Below are 23,104 nucleotides of genomic sequence, written 5' to 3'. Positions count from 1 at the left end.
GGTTATAGTTAGTGGACTGCTCAGATTTTCCTGACTAGTCCCACGCTTTTAGCAGTGTCCAAACAACAAGTGTGATGAACTTCCTTCTGCCTCTAAAGAGTCCTAAACAGTCAAAGGCTTAATTTGTATATTTTTGAGCATGGATTATCCCTTTCTTTCAAATTCCTCTTCATGTCTACGAAGTTGTGGCTGTGACATTTTTTGCCATAAGGCAGAGCAATCCTTACACCTGTTATATATTCTGTTTCCTGAGTGTGGGTGGGAGAAGAAATGTATTTCTAATGACTTAAAGCCAGGGAGGGAGAAACCCTAGCGAGAGCTATTGCTGTCGCTTTCAAGTGCAAAGTTAATACTTTCTCCACTCACCTTCCTCCTCTCTCATTGCTCGAGATCTACCATCTGATGGATGGAAAGACCCAGTGAAGGAGTCCCGGCCTCTTGGAAAGGCAGAAAGAACCTGTCCTGCTCCAACCCAATCGGAGATCTTCAAAGCCAATCTTTCCACTCCGGTGATTCGCTTTGCCTATTTCCTCTTTAAAGGCAGTCCCAAGAACTCTTTTTAAGAAGAAAAGAAACGCCCCCTCCCCTACAGCTGCAAAATGGAACTCAGGAGCAACTTTCTCCCGCGTGCCCGGCGTGCTTCGCCTACCCCTTCGCCCCGCGGACGCCAGGCACCTAACATTTCCCGGCTCACCTCAGTCAGGCCGGCGGCGAAGCCCGACGCAGTGCCCAGACTCGCGGCCAGGCGCTGGTGGAAGCGCGATCTTCCTCCTCTTGTCCCCCTTCGCTCTCCCTTCTTCTTCTTCGGGGCCGCCCAGCGGCCCGCTCCCCAGCCCCGCTCCCTGGCCACGCACTTGGCCGACCTCTCTACCTCGAACCGCGACACCCCCGTTCTGGGTCGGCTGCGCGGGGCAGGCAAGCGACCGCTTTGAAGGGGAAGGCGCAGCGGCAACCGCCAGGAGGAGGGAGCGCGGGCGGGAGGAGGAATCTAAACGTCAGGGAACTCCTTGGGAAGTGGCGTGGCGGGAACGTTGGTGGTTCCAGTTTTCGAATGAAGTATCTACTTGCGGGCACTTTCACAACAAGCCTCGCTAGAACAGCGAGAAACATGGCTTTCGCCAAGCCAGATTTTCCCGCCTGGCAACTGGTCGCCGGGATAGCCACTATTGTTTACCGGTCCTTTCTCCAAACCGCAAGACTCCGGCGTATATTTGTTTAAAAAGACCGTCCAATGATGGAAGCGCGTGCCTTAACTCGCTAGTTTGTCATGGAAGGTCACTACGGATGAGAACAAACCCTGGGGTACCAGAACAACGTGGCTCAGTTGGCGCTGGGACAAAAAAAAACACCACACGCACGCACACCCAAGTTTCAATAAGCACAGTAGCTGGAAAGCAGAGAGATGCCCATGCTACGTGAGCTTTCTCTTCCCAGAGCTGTTTTCTTTGAATTACATCTAGGACCAGCTGTTAGTTGGTGTGAGGAGTCCTTAGTGCTCTCTGAGCTTGCTTGTTACCCAAACTAGGTAACATCATCAGTGCAGCACCAAAGACCCTCATTTCAACCCTGAGCTACAAATATTCCCCTTTTGTCAGAATCCATTTATATCACATTCATAAATGTATGTTTAAAACATTATCCCCCCCATGGATTCTGCCATCTCCCGAGGAAGGAGGAGCGCGTGTGGATTCAGCCTGCCTTAGGTTATTTCAAAGACCAAGGGAAACCTTTTGAACTGGGGGAACAAAAGGGAGGGTTAGAGAAGAAAGCATCTGGCCTGTGTCTCCATTTGAATCTGTAGAGGAAGAAGGCAATAACCATAAAGATTCGAAGTTCCTTTTTCCCACGAAAGGCGTGACACGAAGTAAAATGATGGGGGGCCGACCAAATGGGGTTGAGGGAAGGGGGGTTGAAGCGGGAACTCTTTATAAAGTTTCAATTTGTAAAACAATACCAAGTCCTGTCTTGTATTTCCACAACCAAGCATGTCCTAGTAAAAATTCCTTTTGGACTAGAACTGACTCCAAGAGTTTTTGTTTTCCTAAGACGTGGATTGAGGTGGGTTCTGACACCTTTATTGTTAGTGGAGTCAAGTCGTGGTGAATTTCTCTCTCTCTCTCTCTCTCTCTCTCTGTGTGTGTGTGTGTGTGTGTGTGTGTGTGTGTGAGTGTTTTAAGCAAAAGCAACATTTTTTATAATGTGCTTCTGTATATTAAAGTAGAATTTTATAACATTTATGAGACTCCCATAACTCCTAGCTATAAATAACCATTGGAATTGAAGGCCAGCAAACTCAAAGGTACCTGTTTAGGGCAGGAACATTAAACATTCAGTCAACATTTACTCCCATTGTTGTAGTAGATTCCTTTATTCTTGACTTATGTAGAAAGGTTTCGTAGACCTTATTCAGTTGGTGATTTATTCATCTCCATAACACGGCAAGACATCTTTTTGTTTGTTCACTATTGTTACTTCATATACTCTACTTTCAATAAATGTCTTGTTTTTTTCTGGATATAAAGCAGTTTTAACAGTTGAATTCTGCAACTCCTACCCTGTTCTAGGGGCTGAAATGTGCTGAATTAGACCTGTTCAGAATTTGTGGCTCCATTTGTTTTTTATTTAGGCAAGATGTACAAATTTAAGAAGTTATAGAGTAATTACAACTATTTTGAAAAATTTCCTGTAGCATGAATGAAAATTAAATATTTGGTTGATCAAACTTCATCTTCTAAATTACCCATTTTAGAGTGTGATTTAAAAAAAGTTCAAAGAAAACTAAGGATTTTACTTTAAGGTACTGTAGTGTAAGTAACCACAAGTATGTGTAGTTGCATGAATTAGGTTAACTAGATCAGATGAATAGACTGATTTTCCAGCTGTTGTTGGATTCAACTCCATCATTCTCAGCCAATATAGCTAGCAGAAATAATAGGAGCCGTCTAACATTATTCGGAAGAATAAAGAGAATAGCCCCTTTACATTATGTTACATAATTGAATTTGGCACAATTTTGGAATAGAGACATCTTTAGTTTACAAAATAATTATGAGTGCCTGTGTACATCTTTAAGAAGAGATTATACTAGCTCACATCCTTTTATTTTGCTTTTCACTGATTGTTCACACATCTGGATTGCCTAATGTTGACATTGTTCAATAACTATTAAAAATTTCTGTGTCTTCTTGATCCTGGAATTGTGTTCACATTAAAAATATACATGTGTACATCTCAGTATATATATTGGTATGAGATAAATTATAGTGATAAGTATGAATGTCGTGAATTTGTAGCAACTTGAATATGTGTCCACCTATGCATATATTCAGTTACTAATTTCTTTTAAAATTGTTCTAGGTGGAGAACTGGGGAAGGCACTTTTCAGTTACAAAGAGGTTTAGAAAAATATGTTGTGCAATAGAAGATAAAAAAATGTGGGTTTTTTGTTACACTTACTACAACTTTTCTCCTCTTAAATATGCAGCGGTAACAGTTAAATCAGTTTCATGGAAATTTTCCAAGAATCTACTTAGAATAGAAATTCAAGTAAAATGACCTAAAGATGCTCCAATTGTTTCAGTACTGTCATGGTAATCCTAAAATTGTTCTGCAATCAAGCAGGAAAAACCAGTACAGAGGCTATTGCAGTACTCTATGGGAATGAATTTGGGGAAGTTCATATCTTCAGTAAAAATTCGTATCATCCAAAGTATATGTGTGTAAGCCAGATAAATAATGTAATTGAACAATGTGGACAAATATTTTAACTTACATCCAGTATGATGGATATGTTGGCTATGATTATTTTGCTATATAGTTATTTATTTATTTATTTATTTATTTAGTTATATTTATATACCGCCCTATTCCCTGAGGACTCAGGGCGGTTTACAGGGAATTAAAAATCCAAAATACAAAAATTAAGAACCAAATTAAAAAATATTAAATTGACCCTGTAGTCGATTAAAAAGAACCCCAAATTAAAATTTCTCCTCAGTCTGGGCCCGAGAGCTCGAAGAGCCAGGTCTTCAGGCCCCGGCGGAATGATCGGAGGTCGGGGGCAGTTCTCAGCTCCACCGGCAGCTGGTTCCAGAGGGCAGGCGCTCCCACCGAGAAGGCCCTATCCCTGGGTGTCACCCGCCGGCAATCTCTTACCGGCGGGACCCTGAGCAGACCCTCCCTGTGGGAGCGCACTGGGCGAAGGGCGTTTGATGCCGGCAGCAGGTGCTCCCTCAGATATCCCGGACCCAGGCCATGTAGGGCTTTATAGGTGATAACCAGCACCTTGAATTGTAAGTTGTAAGGTTTATTAATTATGTTTGATCAAATAATAAGTCCCAGAGATTAAAAGCCAAGCTAATTCATATTTCAAATTTTGTCTACTAATTGTAAGTTGGCAGGAAAAGTTTAGCTACCTAAATAAATTTTGAATATGCATGTATACCTTGTTGTGTATCTTTGTGTGTGTGTGTGTGTGTGTGTGTGTGTGTGTGTGATTGTGTGTATTCTGTATCTGTCTTTATATATACTCTTTATACACTTTATACTTCCATTTTATAACTAAGGTTAAACAATAAATTATTAAACAAATGAATATGCTAAAGCTTTTCTGCTTTTCTCTTTTTCCTAAAATAGAAAAATGTGGATTAGACAGCATCACCACCAGATGGATTCCTAGCTGGCTGACCGGCTGTACTCAGCGTGTGGTCCTCAATGGGTTAGGGTTAGGGTTACATGGAGGGAAGTGTGTGGTGGGGTGCCCCAGGGCTCTGTTCTGGGCCCAGTGCTCTTCAACATCTTCATCAACAATTTGGACGAGGGGATAGATGGGGAACCCATCAAATTTGCAGATGACACCAAGCTGGCAGGAATAGCCAACACACCAGAAGACAGGAGGATCTGGACAGACTGGAACACTGGGCGCCATCTAATAAAATGAAATTCACTGAGTGAAAAAAGTAAGGTTCAACATTTAGGCAAGAAAAAACAAATGTACCAGTATAATATAGGGGGTACCTTGCTCAATAGTAGTAACTGTGAGAGGGATCTCGGAGTGACTAGTAGACAATCACTTAAATATGAGCCAGCAGTGTGCTGCAGCTGCCAAAAAAGCCAACACAGTGCTAGGCTGCATTAACAGAGGGATAGAATCAAGATCACATGAAGTATTAATACCACTTTACAATGCCTTGGTAAGGCCACACTTGGAATACCGCATCCAGTTTTGGTCACCACGATCTAAAAAAGATGTTGAGACCCTAGAAAGAGTACAGAGAAGAGCAACAAAGATGATTAGAGGTTTGGAGGCTAAAACATATAAGGAACGGCTGCTGGGATTGGGTATGTCTAGTTTAATGAAGATAAGGACTAGGGGTGACATGATAGCAATGTTCCAATATCTCAGGGGCTGCCACAAAGAAGAGGGAGTCAAGCTATTCTCCAAAGCGCCCGAAGACAGGACAAGAAGCAATGGATGGAAACTAATCAAGGAGAGAAGGAACCTAGAACTAAGGAGAAACTTCCTGACAGTTAGAACAATTAACCAGTGGAACAACCTGCCTCCAGAAGCAGTGAATGCTCCAACACTGGAAGTTATTAAGAAGAGACTGGACAACCATTTGTCTGAAATGGTATAGGGTTTCCTGCCTGAGCAGGGGGTTGGACTAGATGACCTCCAAGGTCCCTTCCAACTTTACTATTATGATTATGATTCCTTCTTTTTTTATGTTTGTGAGACAACTTCAGATAGGAGAGACAAGTTTTCTCTTCCTTGACTGTCAACACTGAGTTTAATATTTTATTAGGAATAAAAGAAATAATGTTTGATTAAAAAACTATGGTTTATTAGATTAAATCAGAAACAAACTGGATATTCAGAGGATTTCCAGGAGAAGGAGCAGCCACGGAGATACTTAGAGCACTGCTGAAGGAAAACAAAGCAGGAATCCAACCAAACACAGATAAGGGCCTTTCTTAGGCATTATCTTATGGTGATAAGAACAGCAAAACGTAAGAGTGAAGTGGTGGGGGGGCTCATTGTATTCACAGAAAGCCAGCTGGTGGCCTTGTTCAGGGTGAATCAATTAGATTTGCTCAGAGTTGGATTCTAATTATACAGATCCTATCTATTGAAGATCTGAGGGACAGTCTTGTCTGGTTATCTTGGAGGACTTTGCATCTGTTAGTTGGCAGAGTCCTTGGGACTGTGAGTTTGTTGTGGAGACAATAGGCCAATCTACTCAGAAGGTAATTATGGCATGGATGACTGTAAGAAGAAAAAAAAAACCTAGTTCAGGAAAGGATGCAATTGACACTCAAAATGAAGCCCCTTAGCTTGCAAAGGTTGCGCCAATGCCTCTTTTTTGATTTCCCTATCAAATACGCCAGAGACACTACATACTAAGACAGAGGCTCCATAGCATTATTTGATTGGCTAGGAAGAGATATAAAGCTGAGTATCATCTGCATACTAACAATTTCTTAGCTTGTGCTACTGCATAACTTTACCCAACGGTTGCAGAGAAGTTAAACAGACATGGGGATAATAGCATCAAGCTCTGAGGCACTCAGCAAGGCAAGGACTATGGGCTAGACTAGGGGTAGGCAACTTCGGCTCTTTTATGACTCGTGGACTTCAACTCCCAGAATTCCTGAGCCAGCCAGGAATTCTGGGAGTTGAAGTCCACGAGTCATAAAAGAGCCAAGGTTGCCTACCCCTGGGCTAGACCTCCCCACTCCCATATCAACACCATCTGGAACCAGCCCTAGAGGAAGGAAGCAAAGCAATACAATTCATGGCCACCCACTCCCACCCCCTGAAACTAAGCTGGAAGGGTACCATGAAACAATACAATTTTGGCTAGATTGTCCCTTGATTAATGTGCCTCTTGAGTGTGTGTTTATGTATTGTAAAGGATATGCAAATTCTTTAAAATAGGCTATATCAGCACATTTCCATATGAATTTGAGATACAAATTGGTTATGCTCATACTGAAATGCAAACTAAAATGCATTCAACTTACCAACTTCTCTGTTTCTGAGGCATGACAATAAATTAAAGGTAATATTTATCAGAAAGCAGTTGTTTTCAGTTTCCTTGCATGTGGCAGAACAAGAGGAGCTTGAAATACATCTATCCTGGCTTATTTCCAAACCACACTATCTAGGTATGCTTTTTAAAAAAGGTCCACACCCTTTAAAATCAATTCAAAATGTGCATTGTGACAATACGGTTCTGCTTTCAAATATATTTTGTTGAGGAAGATTCTCATAAATCTATTTTAGTAACATCTGATTTAAGTTCTGATGACTTTGCAAGATATTGTCTGATTAATTCTGGAAAGGACCTCCTGAGTCAGTTTATTTGCTTTTGACAAAGTTAATAAATAGATATACGGTTGTCATTGTCATTCAGAAGAGTTCATTGGAGGTTTTGTAAGCCTAAATGATTCAATGGACTTTGGAGATATGGTAAGTAGGATACAAACAATCTGGACACTTTGATGTTAGAGGAGATTCTGAGAATCCTAGAAACAGTAAGATTATCAAACGAACCAACTGTAAATCCTCACTTGAGGCACAAATTACCAGGATCAAATTATCAAATTTCCAATATATTATGCAAAGCTGGCTCTCTGGAGTAAGTGCTAATGCTAGGAAAGATAGAGGAAAAGAAAATTGGAGGACAACCAGCATAAAAATGGAAGGACTCAGTTACAGCAGCAATTCAAGTTTCGAACTTAATGCTATGAGAACGATATAAGAGGTTCTATATTAAAAAATTTATCTCATGAAATTAAAGTCCTGTATTGTTTATTTTTAATATAGCCAAGGAACATAAAAACTGCAATCCAAAAGGATGTTATACTATCCTTATGTAAATGTTACTCTTCAATATATAATAATGAGCAGAGTTTGCAATAAGATTTGAAGTACCATTTTGAAATTAATACTGATGTGCATATACATACAGACAGACACAGACACACAGACACACACCACATGCATACATACATACATACATGCATACATACATATAGTTTCATCATCATCATCTTAGCTATTGTCTATTCACTGCAGGATGAAGGCCTCTTCCACATGTTTCTAACCTATGCGGTCCTGAGCTTTCTTTTGCCAATTGTGCCCGCAATACTTTATTTTTTTTTTATTTTTTATTTTAATTCCATTTATATCCCGCCCTTCTCCGAAGACTCAGGGCGGCTTACAAGCTTAGCAGTAGCCTTCATTCTATGTATATGCCTGCTTATTAGGGCTTTCACACACACCCCAAGCGGCATTATTACAAAGTCAGCTTAATTGCCCCCAACAATCTGGGTCCTCATTTTACCTACCTGGGAAGGATGGAAGGCTGAGTCAACCTTGAGCCTGGTGGGATGCGAACCTGCACTAATTGCAGGCAGCTGGTGTTACTTAAGGAGGCATTAGCCCACTGCTCCACCAAGGCTCTTTTACTTGCTGATATTGTCGATCCATCTTGTTTTAGGTCTCCTTCATGGACGCTTTTTACCAAGTGGGATCCATTCTGTGACTGCCTTGGTCTACCTGCCATCAGTTCTTCTTGCTATGTGACCACCCCATTTCCATTTCAATTCTTTTACTCCAGACATGTCAAACAGAAGGTCTGCAGGCTGGATCAGCCTGCAATGGGCTCAGAGTTGGCCCATGGGGCCGCCCCAGAGACAGCGAGGGACCGGCCCCAGCCGCTCTGGCCCCACCGCACCCCAGCATGACTGGGCACCCACCTGGCGTACACATAGGAGGGAAGCATGTGATCCAGCCTGTTGGACGCGCTGGGTGGCCCATGGCACCCTGCCCCATCCCAGCTGCAGCAGCTACTTGCAAGCAAAGACAGATGGTTGGGCCACAGCAAAGCATCCCAGCTGGTCACCGTCACCACCACACTGCAGCCCCTGCACGCTTGGCCTCTACTGTCCAACCTCGTCTTCCAGCAAGTGCCACAGGAGCTCAAAGGACGGGCTGGGCACCTGCTGCCCAGGGCCTCAGACAGCCAGTGCTGCCATCCAGGGGCCTCCCACATGACCCTTTCTTGCCACAGTTGTTAAGTGAACCACTGCAATTATTAAATTAGTAACACGTTTGTTAAGTAAATCTAGTTTTCCCATTAACTTTGCTTGTCAGAAGATCACAAAAGGTGATCACGTGACCCTGGGACACTGCAAATGTCATAAATATTAGTCAACTGGGGATGCTGCAATGTTGTAAGTGTGAAAAGCTGTCATAAGTCACTTATTTCAGTGCTGTTATAATTTTGAACAGTCACTAAATGAACTCTTGTAAATCAAGGACTACCTGTAATGCCTCAGGAAAGATTTGAATTTCATGATGATCATTTCCAGTAATTTGAAACTAAGCAGTTCTGTTTTATAACATACTAACATTGACCAAATTGTGTACCAAAAGATGTAAAATTTAGTTAACAGCTGGAGTTTCTGTTACTTGAATCAGCTGTATGATTTTCCTACATGTTGCTGCATGTCAGCAATATTAACTGTTGTAAGGGAATAATACCTCATCAGACTTGATCAATGGGGCTATATGGGAATGACTGGTATAGCTTGTAGCTTGTGATTGGGATTTGCAATTCATCTTCCAAACTACGCTGAGTCTTATGTTGATGGAATGTTTGTCACATTGTCAATTGTGCCAATTCCATTGCTATAAAAAATAGTTGGAGTACAATTTATTTTAATGAATACAAGGTAGATGTTTGTGTTTTGAGGTTTTGGGAGTAAAGATAATATCCCAGTAGATTAACAACTGTATCTAGAATTCCCATCTTCCCCATAAAATGCAAAGGAATGATACCAATAGTTGATTTTTGACTCTTGCTAAATGTTTTTCCTCTTCAATCGTATCCTTAATGCTATACAGTAGGTTACTCTATTTTTATGTATAGCTTTATTAAATTAAAAAACCAATGAAATCCAAATTAACATAAAGGAAAGGGAGAAGGGAATAAAAGGGAGAAGTTAAAAGGTGCCAAAAATGCATAAAATAAATATAAAGAAAAAGTGACCTTTGACTTTTGTCAGTACAGAGAAAATACAATAACCTCTAAATAAATAATATCAATACCTGAAAATGTTTAAAATATTAATAACCAATATTTGAAAAACCAATAATCATATAATCTTAGTTTAATTTTAATTGAACATGCAAAAACATAACTGTAAATAAATCATAGCCATATATTTAACAATCCATAATATTTCTCTAGTCAAATCTAATCCTCAAATTCCAAAGTCAAATTTTCTTTTATTCCTTATCCTACCATAGGTTTTTCTAGGGCATGATTCAGGTAAATATGCTAATTGATTTTCTTCTTTCTGAAACCCAAAGAGATGGTAATCCTAAAAAAAGGTACATTTTTATTAGACCAGCACCAAACAGCAATGTTTTAAAGACAATTACAAGTGCTGAAAGGCTGATATTATCACACACCCAAAATGAAAAAAGAATGGAAAAATTGCCAAAGTATTACAGCTCTGAACACCTCAGTAGTACTAAGAAAACTCCAGCACTTCTAGATATGAACAAAGTATTTTATAAACACTTGTCAACATTTCTATTCCACAACATATTTTTAAGGAGTTGTAACTTAGTCATAAAAGTTTATTCAGGGTGGACCTTGGCAAGGACCTTTTCATTTTGGAACATAGACCATTTTGCAAAATCAAGGTCCAAATTGTATGTAATGTATCTTTAAATACTTAAAAAATAAACATTTTTTCTAAATATTTTTTAAAAATGAAAAAAATGATTTTTTAACAAAAAAAATTAACATTTAACAAGAATAAAATGAATGCCATATCAGTAATGATTTAAATATATTACATATTGCTATATGGAATATATTTAAATATATGTAATATATTTAAATATAGATAAATATAGATCCGGAAAATGGAGTGACAACATCAAAGATACAATACAGCAGCATCAATTAACAATAGTTGAGACCGTCAGAAGAGCAAGAGCCAGAACTTTTTATCTTCCTTGACACTTAAAGTGTTAAAAGAGGAAGAGAAGAGGAGGAGGAGGAGGAGGAGGAGGAGGAGGAGGAGGAGGAGGAAGAGGAGAAGAAGAAGAAGAAGAAATATTGCTGTAATAATTAGCAGTAATAATAATTATTAGTGAACCTCTATATGCAGGTGTGCATATATTTACAATACCTTCATATTATCCATCATCCTGCTCTTGTGCCACAATGCTTAGCCGTAGCTTTTAAGAAGATGATGTACTACCTCCTAGTACTGTTTTTTTACACTATCTGTTATTTCATTCATTTTCCACTTATGTACATACTTTAATAAAAAAACACCTTTTTTAAAAAAAATAAATCTTTATTTACATTTCGTGTTAAAAACACACCATACACCAACAAAGACAAAAAAAACATTTACAATATACAGAAAACGAAGAAATCAAAAAATTGAAAACCATTTCAAAAATTTCAAATTATATCTACTTCTAAACTAACAATTATATTCCACTCATTAAGTCTCTTATAACTATCCAACTCCAAAGCTTATTCATTAACAAAAACTATATCACTTCATTTTTGACCAACCTCCAAGCCATCCTCATTTCTTTAATCTTTTATCCATCCAAATATACCATTTATTCCATGATAGAAATGCTGGTGTCTCTTTTTTACCCTTCAACTTCTTGGTCAATGTGTCTGCTTCTGCACAATCAAGTATTCTCCTAATTATAGTTTCATCCGGCGGGGTATGATTTGCCTTCCAAAATTGAGCATACCCAATCCTCTCCTCCGTTAGGATATGTAAAACTAAATACCATATTCCCTTCTTAATATTTCCAGGGCTGGAGCCAAGCAGATATGTCTCTGGTTTAAGATCAATTAAACACCCTGTGATTTCCTCTATCCATTTTTGGATCCTCGTCCAATATCTAACCACTTCCGGACATGTCCACCATAAGTGATAATATGTGCCAATCCCTTTACCACACTTCCAACAATCGGCTGACAATCCGGGGAACATTTTGGAAAGTCTAGCCGGAGGGAGATGCCATCTATAAAGCATTTTGTATATGTTCTCCTTATATGACGTGGAAACCACCAGCCTCATATTAGTCCACCAAATCTCTTCCCATTTCTCAAGTGGAAGTGCATAACCAAAATTCTTCCCCCAGGCAATCATTGCGTCTTTTACCACCTTCTCCCCTACTACCCTAGTTAGCAACAATTTATAGCACTTAGATATCATCCCTTTCTCCAGACCCAGCAGAATCTTATCTAATTCCTGCAGATTCAGATAAATACCCCTTCCTTCCTTATCCTTCTTATACCTTGACTGGATCTGCAGGTAGGCCCACCACTCCAGCTGAAACCCTTGCTGAGCCAGATCTTGTCACATTTTGAGTTCTCCCCCGCTATCTAAGGGTTCTTTGTAAGTTGGTCTTCTTCCCTTCTTGAGTAGGGTCGGATGGGTCAAGGCTTCCAAGGTTGATAACCAACATGGAATTTGCACATAGTACTTGGCCCTTATCTTATCCCAATTCCGAATCAGTATATCCCTTATGTAATGACGAGTAAACTGTATGCTTAGAGGAGTACCTTCCCACCAAAGAGCTGCATGCCATCCCTGCAGCAAATCAAATCCTTCCAAACTCAACAATCGATTATTCCTTAAACTTATCCATTCCTTGCCCCAAACTAAGAGGGCAGCCTGATAGTAAAGTTCCCAATTCGGTAGGCCAAGGCCCCCTTTTTCCTTAATTTCTTGCATCATTTTTTTTCCAATCCTGGGCCATTTCCCCTGCCATACGAATCTAGAAACTACCCCCTGTAACTCTTTTAAAAATTTCATCGAAAGTTTAACCGGTGCTGTCTGGAAAAGAAAATTCCATTTCGGCAAAACATAAGATTTCACCGTGGTTACCCTTCCTAATAATGACAACTGTATCCTACCCCATTTTCCCAAGTCCATTTTTGTTTGTATCAGTAATTTAGAATAATTATCCTCCCTAATACTTGAACATCTTCTCGTCAACCAGATTCCTAAATATTTCACCTTCTTCATGATTTTAAACCCTGTAATGTCCTCAAACATCTGTTTACTTCTATTCGAAAGATTTTTCATTAATATATTGATCTTATCTTTATTTACTTGTAGACCAGCGACGTTTCCAAATTCCTTAATCCTTTTTAGTAATTCCATGCTGGATTCCAGAGGGTTTTCCAAAACGAAGACCATATCATCTGCAAACGCCTGCAGTTTATAAATTTGGTCTCTTATCTGAAGCCCAGTAATTTCCTCATCTTTCCTTATTATTCTCAATAGGGGTTCTAAGGTTAGAATAAATAAAAGTGGGGAGAGTGGACAACCCTGCCTAGTGCCCTTACAGATATCAAATTTGTCAGTTAAATTCCCATTTATCAACATATGAGAAAACATATGAAAGATCTATTTAATGAAATTTTGGATGAGGCTATAGTCCCGCAAACTTGGTTAGAGGCAAATATTAGTTTGATTCCTAAGGATGACTTCCCTTCGAAGCATATTAAAAATTATAGGCCAATATCCCTTCTTAATTCAGATTATAAAATAAAAAACACCTTCTGGTAATCTTTATTCTAGGAAGCATCCACCTCAAGGGTAATTGAGCCATCACAGATCAGACTTAAACTTTTCTGATTCCGAGAATAATGTAGCAGCTTATTTGCCTATCTGGACTGAACATCAATGGAAAACAAAGCTACCCTTTCTCATCTTACCACATACATTCTTCCTGGTCCTGCCACTGCTCGGGTTTCAAGGTAAAAAATATTGCAGATTGTGGTTTCTGAGAATGTAACCAGCAGCAGATTTTTTGCAGATGTGAAAGATCAACAGAGGGAGTCAGTTTTTTCAAAGTAGCTGACCAAAGATATTCCCTCACTCTCCAGATCATAACTAATTTTGACATTAATTCAATATAGCCCCGGAAGCCCTACTTTTGTAATTGCACATATTTTGGATACTATGGATTATAGGAATTTTAGCCTAACTCATCTATATTTGTAAAGATTGTATTCAAATATATTGTTAAATGCAGAGCTGTTCTGTCTCTGACTCTTCAATGAATTAGCATGAATTACATCTATTATCTTCTTTTTTGAGTTGAATGCCTTCTGCATACCCATGCCAATGCTAAATGCAAATGAAGTTTTAAACCCCTTATTATCAAAAAGATTTTCTACATGGCCTCCTCAAGTTCAAATAGAACTATAGGGAAAGGACCAATGAACTAAGTACCCATTGGTACTTAGATGGAAAGCTGAGCTGAGCCCCCGGGAGGATCTGATTAGTTTTAAAAACTTCCTCCAGAACATAGCCTCTAAACCGCCTCTGTCTGATATGATTTTTGTCGGTACTCCATGCAGCCGGTAGATGTGCTTCAAGAATAGTTTCGCCAGCTTGTGGGCAGAAGGAAGACCAGGGCAGGTAATAAAGTGAGCTTGTTTGGAGAAAAGGTCAATAACAGTCCAAATCACCATATTCCTGCCATTTTCAGGGAGCTCTGCTATAAAGTCCATTGCCAGGGTCAGGATGGCTTGGCAACTTGTTGCAGTAGCCCAGGTTTCCCTGGCCTTTTTTTATCACTGCACATATTGCACAGCTCTTTACATAGCTTTCAATATCTATTTTCATTCCTGGTCACCAGAACTGCCTCCTCACCATGTGTAAGGTCTTTAGGAATCTTAGGCATCATGGCTTCTTTGTAGGACCTGGACTCGGAGAGTGTTGGGAAGGTGCAGTTTGGAACCCTTCTATGCCAACCCATCTCTAGAAGTCAGTAGCTGTCTGTTGTCCTTAAACCATGAGTCAGATTGCAATTCAGTCCTGAGTTTCTGGGTCAGATTGCTGCTTGACTCTGCTGGCTGTCTTCGAGCTTGTTACCTAGTAGTAACTTGAGAGGCTTTTTGAGGAAGGGGAATGATAGCATTGACTATTTCCTCGTGACTGCTCTTGTATTGTGGTATCCTGGACAATGCATCAATTAGAAAGTTTTTTTCCCCAGGGATGTACTTTAGGATGAAGTTAAATGGTTAAAGTACTGTGCCCATCGAACTTGCTTTCTGAGGGGTCCTAAGTGCCTCCAGATTTTTATGATCAGTCCATACTTCAAATGATACTTTACTCCCCTGTAGAAAGTGGTGCCAGGTTAGTAATGCCCAACAAATGGCAAAAGCCTCTTTTTCCCATACAGCCCATCGCCTCTCAGGGTCGGTGAGTTTCCTGGAGGTGTATGCGCATGGTTGCAGGTTCCCCTTTCTATTTTTCTGGAGGAGAACTGTGCTCACAGCTACATTGTTAGCATCCATTTTAAGTATGAATGGCTCTTCAGGATTAGGGTGTTTGAGGACTGGTTTTCCATGAACAGCCGTTTAAGTTTTTCAAAAGCCACCTAGCACTCTATAGTTCATTCTAGAGGTTGATGTGGATGGGGCTTAACTCCTCCTTTTCCAGTTTTTAGTAGTTCTGTAACTGGCAGGGCTATTTTGGCAAAGGAGGAGATGAACTGCCAGTTAGACGTGCGCAAATCCCAGAAAGCTTTGTAGTTGCTAATGAGTTCAAGGGGTTGTCATTCCAGGGTGGCTTTAACTTTATCAGGGTTTATTTTCACCTTCACCATCACCAACATAGGGAGCAGGTAGCTGGTCTCCCTCAGCTGGAGTTCCCTCCCCTTCATTTAGGGGAGATGAGACCTCGACGGCTTGGTTCTGGCATGCCCAGTTTGATTTCTCCTGATCCTTCTGCTGAGGCTTTCTTGGCTTTGCTGTAGTGGTTGGGTTACTTCTTGGCTGGGGAGTGGGTGCTAGGCATTCAGCTGCCTGATAGCCTTTCTGGCTGCATCTGAAGCATTTGATAGGGGAGACAGCAGGAGCAGTAGGAAAACCAGTCACTAGGGTTGCTGCTGGCCCTCGACTGAACTAGCGCCTATCCTGGCCTTGTTTTGGCTTCAACTTGGGAGCACTGGGCTTCTTATACCTCTTTAGGTATAAGAATACCATTCATGGATTTGATCAGGAATTCCCCTGTAGGTGCATGCTTGGAACAGATTGTGGTCCAAGTCCTCTTTGAAGTGGTGAATCAGCAGTCATTCTGGCCATTGCCTTATCATCCCTGCAACCTTCTGGAATTCCTGAACATACTCCTTCGCCGGCTGGCCTCTCTGCTTCAGGTTGTGTATTTACACCTCAGCCCGCTGGCCTGGGACTCATCTTCAAATCTAGCTCTTAAGTCCTCCAAGAAAATGTCAGTGTTTCTCAGTTCCAGTGTGTCCTCATCATGGAGGCTTGTCACCCACTCTGCAGTTTCCCCCTCCAGGTTGGCTGCCACTGCATTCACCATGACCCCATTATTTGGGTAGTCAGGAGCATAGTGGTCCAGATGAGTCCACACCTGGTTCAGAAAGAATGAAAGCTTATACAGGTCCCATCAAAAGTAGCTCTCTTCGGTGGTTAGTTTGTGGGGAAAGGAGGTGGAGGTGCCCAATGTCCTTGACACCAACCGTGGCTGGGTAGTAGGGCTATGGTTGAGGTCTGGCCCATCCATGGAAGCCCCTTGGCTGCCCATCTGGACTCACAGCTCACTGCTGTCACAGGGGACTTTGCCTGGGTCCCAGGCTTGATGCTGCCACAGGTCAGGGAGGCAGGCAAGCCGCTAAGGCCATGGTAACTGGGCTCAGGCTTCAACAAGCTGGGAATGGCTGGGTTGTTTTGACTGTGGCCCCCACCAGGGTCTCAAAACTACCAACTGGATTTGCTCCCAGGTGGTCAAATTTCTCCCTCGGCCTCTCGTCCAAGTGGCCATGGATGGCTGTCAGGTATCTCCATTCCCCTGACTCACCCCACTATGCTCTCCATTTTGGCATGAGGGGCAGAGAGCCCTGGGGGAAGCTTTTAGTGTCTTTTTGTGCCCAGTGTCTTCCTCCTCTCAGTAGAGGTCCTTGATGGCTAGGGCTTCCTCCTGTGCCACTTGCCTTTTGATCCTCTCTGTGCAGACTTTCTGCTTGCCCCCCCCAGTGGAACTTTGTCCAGGGTTTGGGCAATAACCCATGTTCCATCGGCTGGGATTAGCAGCCACTTCCTCTTTATTCCCCCATCTCAAAATCTTCCCTGAATCTTTACCATCCTCCTAAAAGGATTGGATAGGCAGCCAGGGCTCAGGACCCTGAAGAGTTGCTCTTTAATAGTCATCTTATTTCAGAGCAATAGAAAAAGTGAGAGTTGGTTTAATGTCAGGGTTCCAACTAATGATCCCAAACAAATCAGAACTGCGAGGCTTGAAATTTCCTCAAAGAACATGTTTATTGGGTACATTATATCGGCACATTCAAAAGTGAAACCAACTCTAAATAATTCTCACAGATTCAGTGTAATTAAATGTAACAAGTCCCTTCCTCCCAAATGTCACAGATCATACTGTCCAATTAGGGCAATTGGCAGGCTCCTTGTTACTCAACCCCTTCTTCCTCTGACACCTGTGGAGATGACCTTGGTTCCCATGGGATCACTCTGGGTTGTGTCTGGCATACATCCGGCCTCATTCCCCCCCTTCCCCCCATCTGTGTGGCAACTAAGAATGAAATAGAATGGCTTCTGCCAGGTTCATTAAAGAAGTTGACATCAACATTTTGCATATTTTTGATAACCTTTTGGATGTGTTGCCTTATGAAGCATTTTTTTCTTTCCCCCACATTTTGGTATTGTCCTTGAAATTGGCAGAATTCTTATTTAATAGAATATAAATTGCTATTTTACTGCAACAGATTTTTCAAACCCCATTCGATTAAGTAAATTTATTTCTCATTAGATGTGGTGCACAGATTTGAATTGGAAGAATTAAATCACATAGTACATTTTAAACATAGATAAAAAGAGATCATTTTATATGATACTATCATACTTTTCAGTAGAACTAATTTACTCTATATAATACACTCTACATAAGAGTTTTTCATATGAGAGTGGCATTCATATTTTATGCACAAAAGGCAAAAATGGTTATAAGGTAAAGTGAACAGTTTATAACTTTCCAGATTTTGATTAAGTAAAATTGTCACATTTCACTACTAGGGCTATATAAAATTGAACCTGAGCACAATGATACTCCCAGGATTCCCCTGCCTTCATTAGAACATCAAAAGTCACATCATTAGCCTTATTCCTTTGGGGTATGCATGTGATATCACAAGACATATAGAAGAGGTTGTTAAATCAGGATGCTGCAATGTGTGTTTGTCATCTTTCATTTGTCTGAGTCCTTGCCTCTGGAGGCAAAAGTGTTTCTCATCCTTGTATATACTGTTCTATAAACAAGAAATGTTAATAATAGAAATGTAGAAAGATTTAGTCTTAAATGACAACCATATTCTAGATTCAAGTTTAATGTTAAATGTTGGAGATGATCTAGGAAAAATTGGAATTGCAACACTGACTTGTGGTAGATATTTTGTTCTTTGTGGCCTTTTGTTTCTTTGTTATTATTTTGTATTATTGTTTTATTTTATATTGCTGTTATAGTTTAACTTTTTGCCACAGAAAAGAATAAATCACTCAAAGTAACACATAAGCCTCACTAAATAAATAAATAAATAACAAGTTTAATGTTTTACTAATATAATTTTACAATGCAAAACAATTCACAAAATGCTACCGTAAATCAGAAAGATATTGGAAAAGGATATTGATGTACTTTTTCTTAGAGTGATAGAGGGATCAGAGTAAGTATGGTACAGAATAGGAAAATATGTTTCCACACACAATAACAATTTCAATTTGTAGCCCTTCATTATTTCTATTGATGTATACAGTTGTTCTGCTGAAGTTTGGGGTTTAGATATTTTTTTTTAATTTAAGAATTGGCTATCAAAGTTTGTTATTTGCTGTGTATCTGAAGTCCTTTTAGTCCTTATTGCAATTCTTATTACAGATAATTACAACAAAGTTAAATATACTGTATACTTTATGAACTGGGTGTTTTGAACATTGCCTCCTAGATTGTTCTTTTCTAGTTCATTGCACTGTATAGTTATATTGCAAATAATAAATGGTTTAAAGGTGCTACCACTGCAGGCAATATATGTAATTAGATGCACAGTTCAGTGGTGAGATTCAAATATGTGAACAACTGGTTCTCTAGGTGGATGCCACTTCCAGAAGTGCATTCTGGGCCTGGGCAACAAAAAATTAGCTACCGGTTCTGCCGAAGTGGTGCAAACTGGCTGAATCCCACCAGTGGCACAGATGTCTGGCTTCTGTTGATCTGTGAAATAATTTCCCCTTTTTTACTTCAGTTCATGATGGCTCCCACTCCATGCTGAAATTAAGATGTGAGATCCATGCAATCCATGCAAATCACTATTTCCTTTTGCCATCTATGCCAATTGCAAATTTATTGCTGAATTCATTTACATGTAGTCAGGTTATAAGATAGGGAAATGTGCCATCAGCACTTTAAAGATTTTTTCTTTTAAGAAAATTCCAAAAGACCTTCCAATTTTATCTCTAATAAATTAAGTTTAAAAATACAAACATATCTTTAAACTTATATTTCCTTGTTGAGTGATTATAAATATGTGTTGTTTCCTCTATATTAGGGTCTTGCCCATAGAAAGCTGAACATATCCACATATGCTTGACCTACCTCTTCAAACCCATCATAAAGAGTTTGGAGAATGAATTACCCTTAGGTCCTGTTTGAGTAGATAAAGTGAACTTTAAAATCTCTCTTACAAAGTTTTCTCCAAAAGTGCCAAAGAGGTACTTTTTATAAACAATATATGCCTATTTTTCTTCCTTCTGATCCATGCTATTTTTCTATTCACCCTCTCTTAGAATACAACCCTATTTTTAAACCCTTTTTAAATCTCTAATTGTTTCTTTCAGGTAGTTTCATCTGATCTCTTTGGGGAAAACATAAAAAGAGCATGAGAGCTCCAAATGTGAAACTTTATGCTAACAGGATTAAAATGGAATAAAAAAGGTTTATGACAGCTAACCTTGGTGGCAGATGGTTTAAATCTTCTCTTTGTTCTGTTATTATATAACTGTAGGAGGTAGAAGAATTTTTTAGAATTTGTTTTGTGTTTAATTTTAAACCCTTCTTTCATATATTAGCAGCAGAAAGATAGCATAAGAATAGCCATATCAGATTTTATCCTGAGCAGCAAGAACATCAGGAGACAGATAAAGTCCGATGTGTAGACTCTTCTAGTTATGAGGACATTTCTTTGCACACAACCAAATATGCTTAGCAACCCCCTAAGGAAGTTTGCTGGGATAATATTTATTTAGCCTCCTCCCAATCTCTACTCCCTTTTCATCGTCCCATATTTTCTTTTTCAACTCTAAAAGAGAAAGGGAGCCAAATAAATGATAGGCTGTTACTTATGTCATGCAACAATAAGTGGAACGCTGCAGTGTTGCAAGGCTCTGACAAGCCCAGATCTTGCCAGCAAAAGAAGTGAGAACTTAGCAGTATTTGCTGCATTTCTATTAAAAATAAAAGCAAATGTTGGCCATGTTTCTGTTGCTCAATGCATTCTAGCCCAGGATTAGGATCATGATAAAGAATTGGGAAGACTTTGGAACCAAAATGTTCTCCTATACTTCCCAACTCTACAACATTCCCATTTGAACAGTTCCTATTTTTTTGTTCTGTTTTATTTTATTTTATTATTTTTATCCCACCTTTATTATTTTGAAAAATAACTCAAAGCAGGCCCTCACCACCCAAAAAGATACCAATGCTTTTCTTAGCTCAAAATAGTCTGTCCTGTATTAAACCATAACTTAATTCACCCAGATACAACCTTTCAGGGCCCGTCCGACGAGTCACCAAAAAGAATGAAACCGGAACGGGAGCTGGTTCTCCTAAGCCACGTTTATTAGCCTCATAAACAGTTGCTCGAAGACAGACGAAGTCAGCGTTGATTCTACAGCATAATCAACGCTGCTAAATAGCCGGCAAAGCCAACACCCTCCACCACACCCTTAATTATTCCACCACGCCCACACCCTACTTAACCACCACCCCCCATGGTGTCCACCCTTTGGCACCCGCCCCACCACCATTGCAGCCGGTAAGCCACCCCCCAGCCCAAACCACCCTCCTTTCCCCCAGAGCTCCGCATATTTTCATTCCCCCCCTCATCTCTCCAGTCCGCCGTGAGCTGTGTCCCGAGCCCCTCCCTAACTCGTCGGCAGTCTCCACCACCCCCTGAGTCATCCCGGCACCCGTCCTTGTCCTGCCGCTTGAGTGCTGGGTGTCCACCGGCCACCCCACCGAACAGCCGCTCCCTGGCCCTCTGGTCGGCCTCGGAGGCTGTCAGGCCGTGTCGGCATTCTCGCCCTCCCTTCCAGCCCCCGACAGTCAGCTGGCCGCTCCATGGCCTTGCACGCCAGCCACGCTCCCTCCCGACTCGCTGGTCGCTTCCGGGAGCCGGCGAGAGCGGCGCGGCGCTGTGGGACGTGTTGGCGAGCGGCCCCCAGGCTGGGAGGCTGCAGGTGGTGTCACGACGTCGCCGCTCTCCGTTCTGGGCGCCACCGAGGGAGGAAGAGTTAAGAAGAGGCCGCCGGGAGTCTCTGGAGGCCGGTAGGGTGCTTCTCGGCTTCTCCGGCCGTTGGGAGGGCGGTTGCTGACGCGGGCGCCGGCGGTTGATTTCGGGGCCTGGCGGGGCGCTCCACGGGCGCCGGCGGTGGTTTTCGGGGCCTGGCGGGTCGCTCCGCGGTCCCTCCGAATGTCGGGCATGCCAGGCCCGACATGCCGCCCCCCCTACCAAGGGTCTCCCTGCAGATGTAGAGAACAAGGTTAAAGAGTCATTCACTCCGCATACCCCCCCTTGTCCCCTACCTCCCGGTCTGCTAGGGTGGGCACGGTGGAATGCCCGGACCAAACGTGGAGCATGGACGTCTTCCCGCGACACCCACGTTGCCTCCTCCACCGGGTACCCCTTCCACCGAAGGAGATACTGTATGGCGCCCCTCCTCACCCTGGAGTCCAACACCTCCTGCACCTCATACTGATCAGCGTGAACTGGTCCGGGACCCCGCTCCCCTGCCGCTGCAGTAGCCGCTGGAGCAGGTTTCAGCAGGCTACTATAGAACACCGGGTGGACCTTACCCAAGAACTTTGGCAACCGCAGCCGCACCGTCACCGGATTTACCACCTGCACCACCCGGAACGGCCCAAGGTATTTGGGTCCTAGCTTACGGCACGGGACCTGTAACCGTAAGTACTTGGTGGACAAGTAAACCAGGTCCCCCACCCGCGGTGTAACAAAAGGTTTTCATTTCTTGTCCGCCTGTGCTTTGGTCGCCACGGCGGACCGGTCCAATGCTTCCTTCGCCGCCCCCCAGGCAGCCGTGATTTGACGCATCCAGTCCTGCGGTGAGCACGAAGACCCCTCCTCCTGGAGGCATTCAGCGAAGGGGACAAACTTGTGACCGGTAACCACCCGATATGGAGAGAAGCCAGTACTACTATGGACCGCATTATTGTACGCTACTTCAGCAAGCGCTAACAAGTCTACCCAGTCCGTCTGCCGAAAAGAAACATAGCTCCGTAGATAGCGTTCAACAGCAGCGTTGGCTCGTTCTGCGGCCCCGTTGGTGCTGGGGTGATAGGCCGTACTCAGCCCCTGCGACGAGCCGATATGACGCAGGAACTCTCTCCAAAACCGAGCGGTGAACTGCACCCCTCTGTCTGAGATTACACGCCGCGGGACTCCATGCAGTCGGTATACTTGCGTGAGAAACAGCCAAGCTATCCGACGAGCTGATGGCAACCCCTTACACGGAACAAAGTGTGCCTGCTTGGAAAACAGGTCGACCACTGTCCAAATAACGGTGTGACCCTTGCTCTCTGGGAGGTCCACAACGAAGTCCATGACGATGTCTTGCCATGGCCGAGTCGGGTCAGCTACCTGCTGCAACAACCCCAAAGGCTTCCCAACTTGCGGTTTTGTAGTAGCACAAACATGGCACCGCCGTACATACTCCTCTATGTCACTCTTCATGCGGGGCCACCAGAATTGACGACGTGCCAG

At 41.9% G+C, this 23,104-nt stretch overlaps 1 protein-coding gene across 1 annotated transcript in view; it reads right to left on the bottom strand.

Annotated features, from left to right (window-relative positions):
* ADGRG2 (adhesion G protein-coupled receptor G2) overlaps window positions 1–21,401 on the bottom strand; it is a gene marked incomplete at both ends in the record, with an annotated part of 84,415 nt that extends 63,014 nt beyond the window's left edge. The window contains one exon of the mRNA XM_081326369.1: window positions 21,343–21,401. Within this exon, the coding sequence (XP_081182495.1) occupies window positions 21,343–21,401 (59 nt within the window). The remainder of the gene's footprint in view (window positions 1–21,342) is intronic.
* Window positions 21,402–23,104: the final 1,703 nt, after the last annotated feature.

This window comes from Vipera berus, assembly GCF_964194415.1.
Source record: "Vipera berus genome assembly, chromosome: 4".
NCBI lineage: Eukaryota > Metazoa > Chordata > Lepidosauria > Squamata > Viperidae > Vipera > Vipera berus.
Note: the sequence above shows the minus strand (reverse complement) of the source record. Positions and strands in the feature narration are given on the sequence as shown.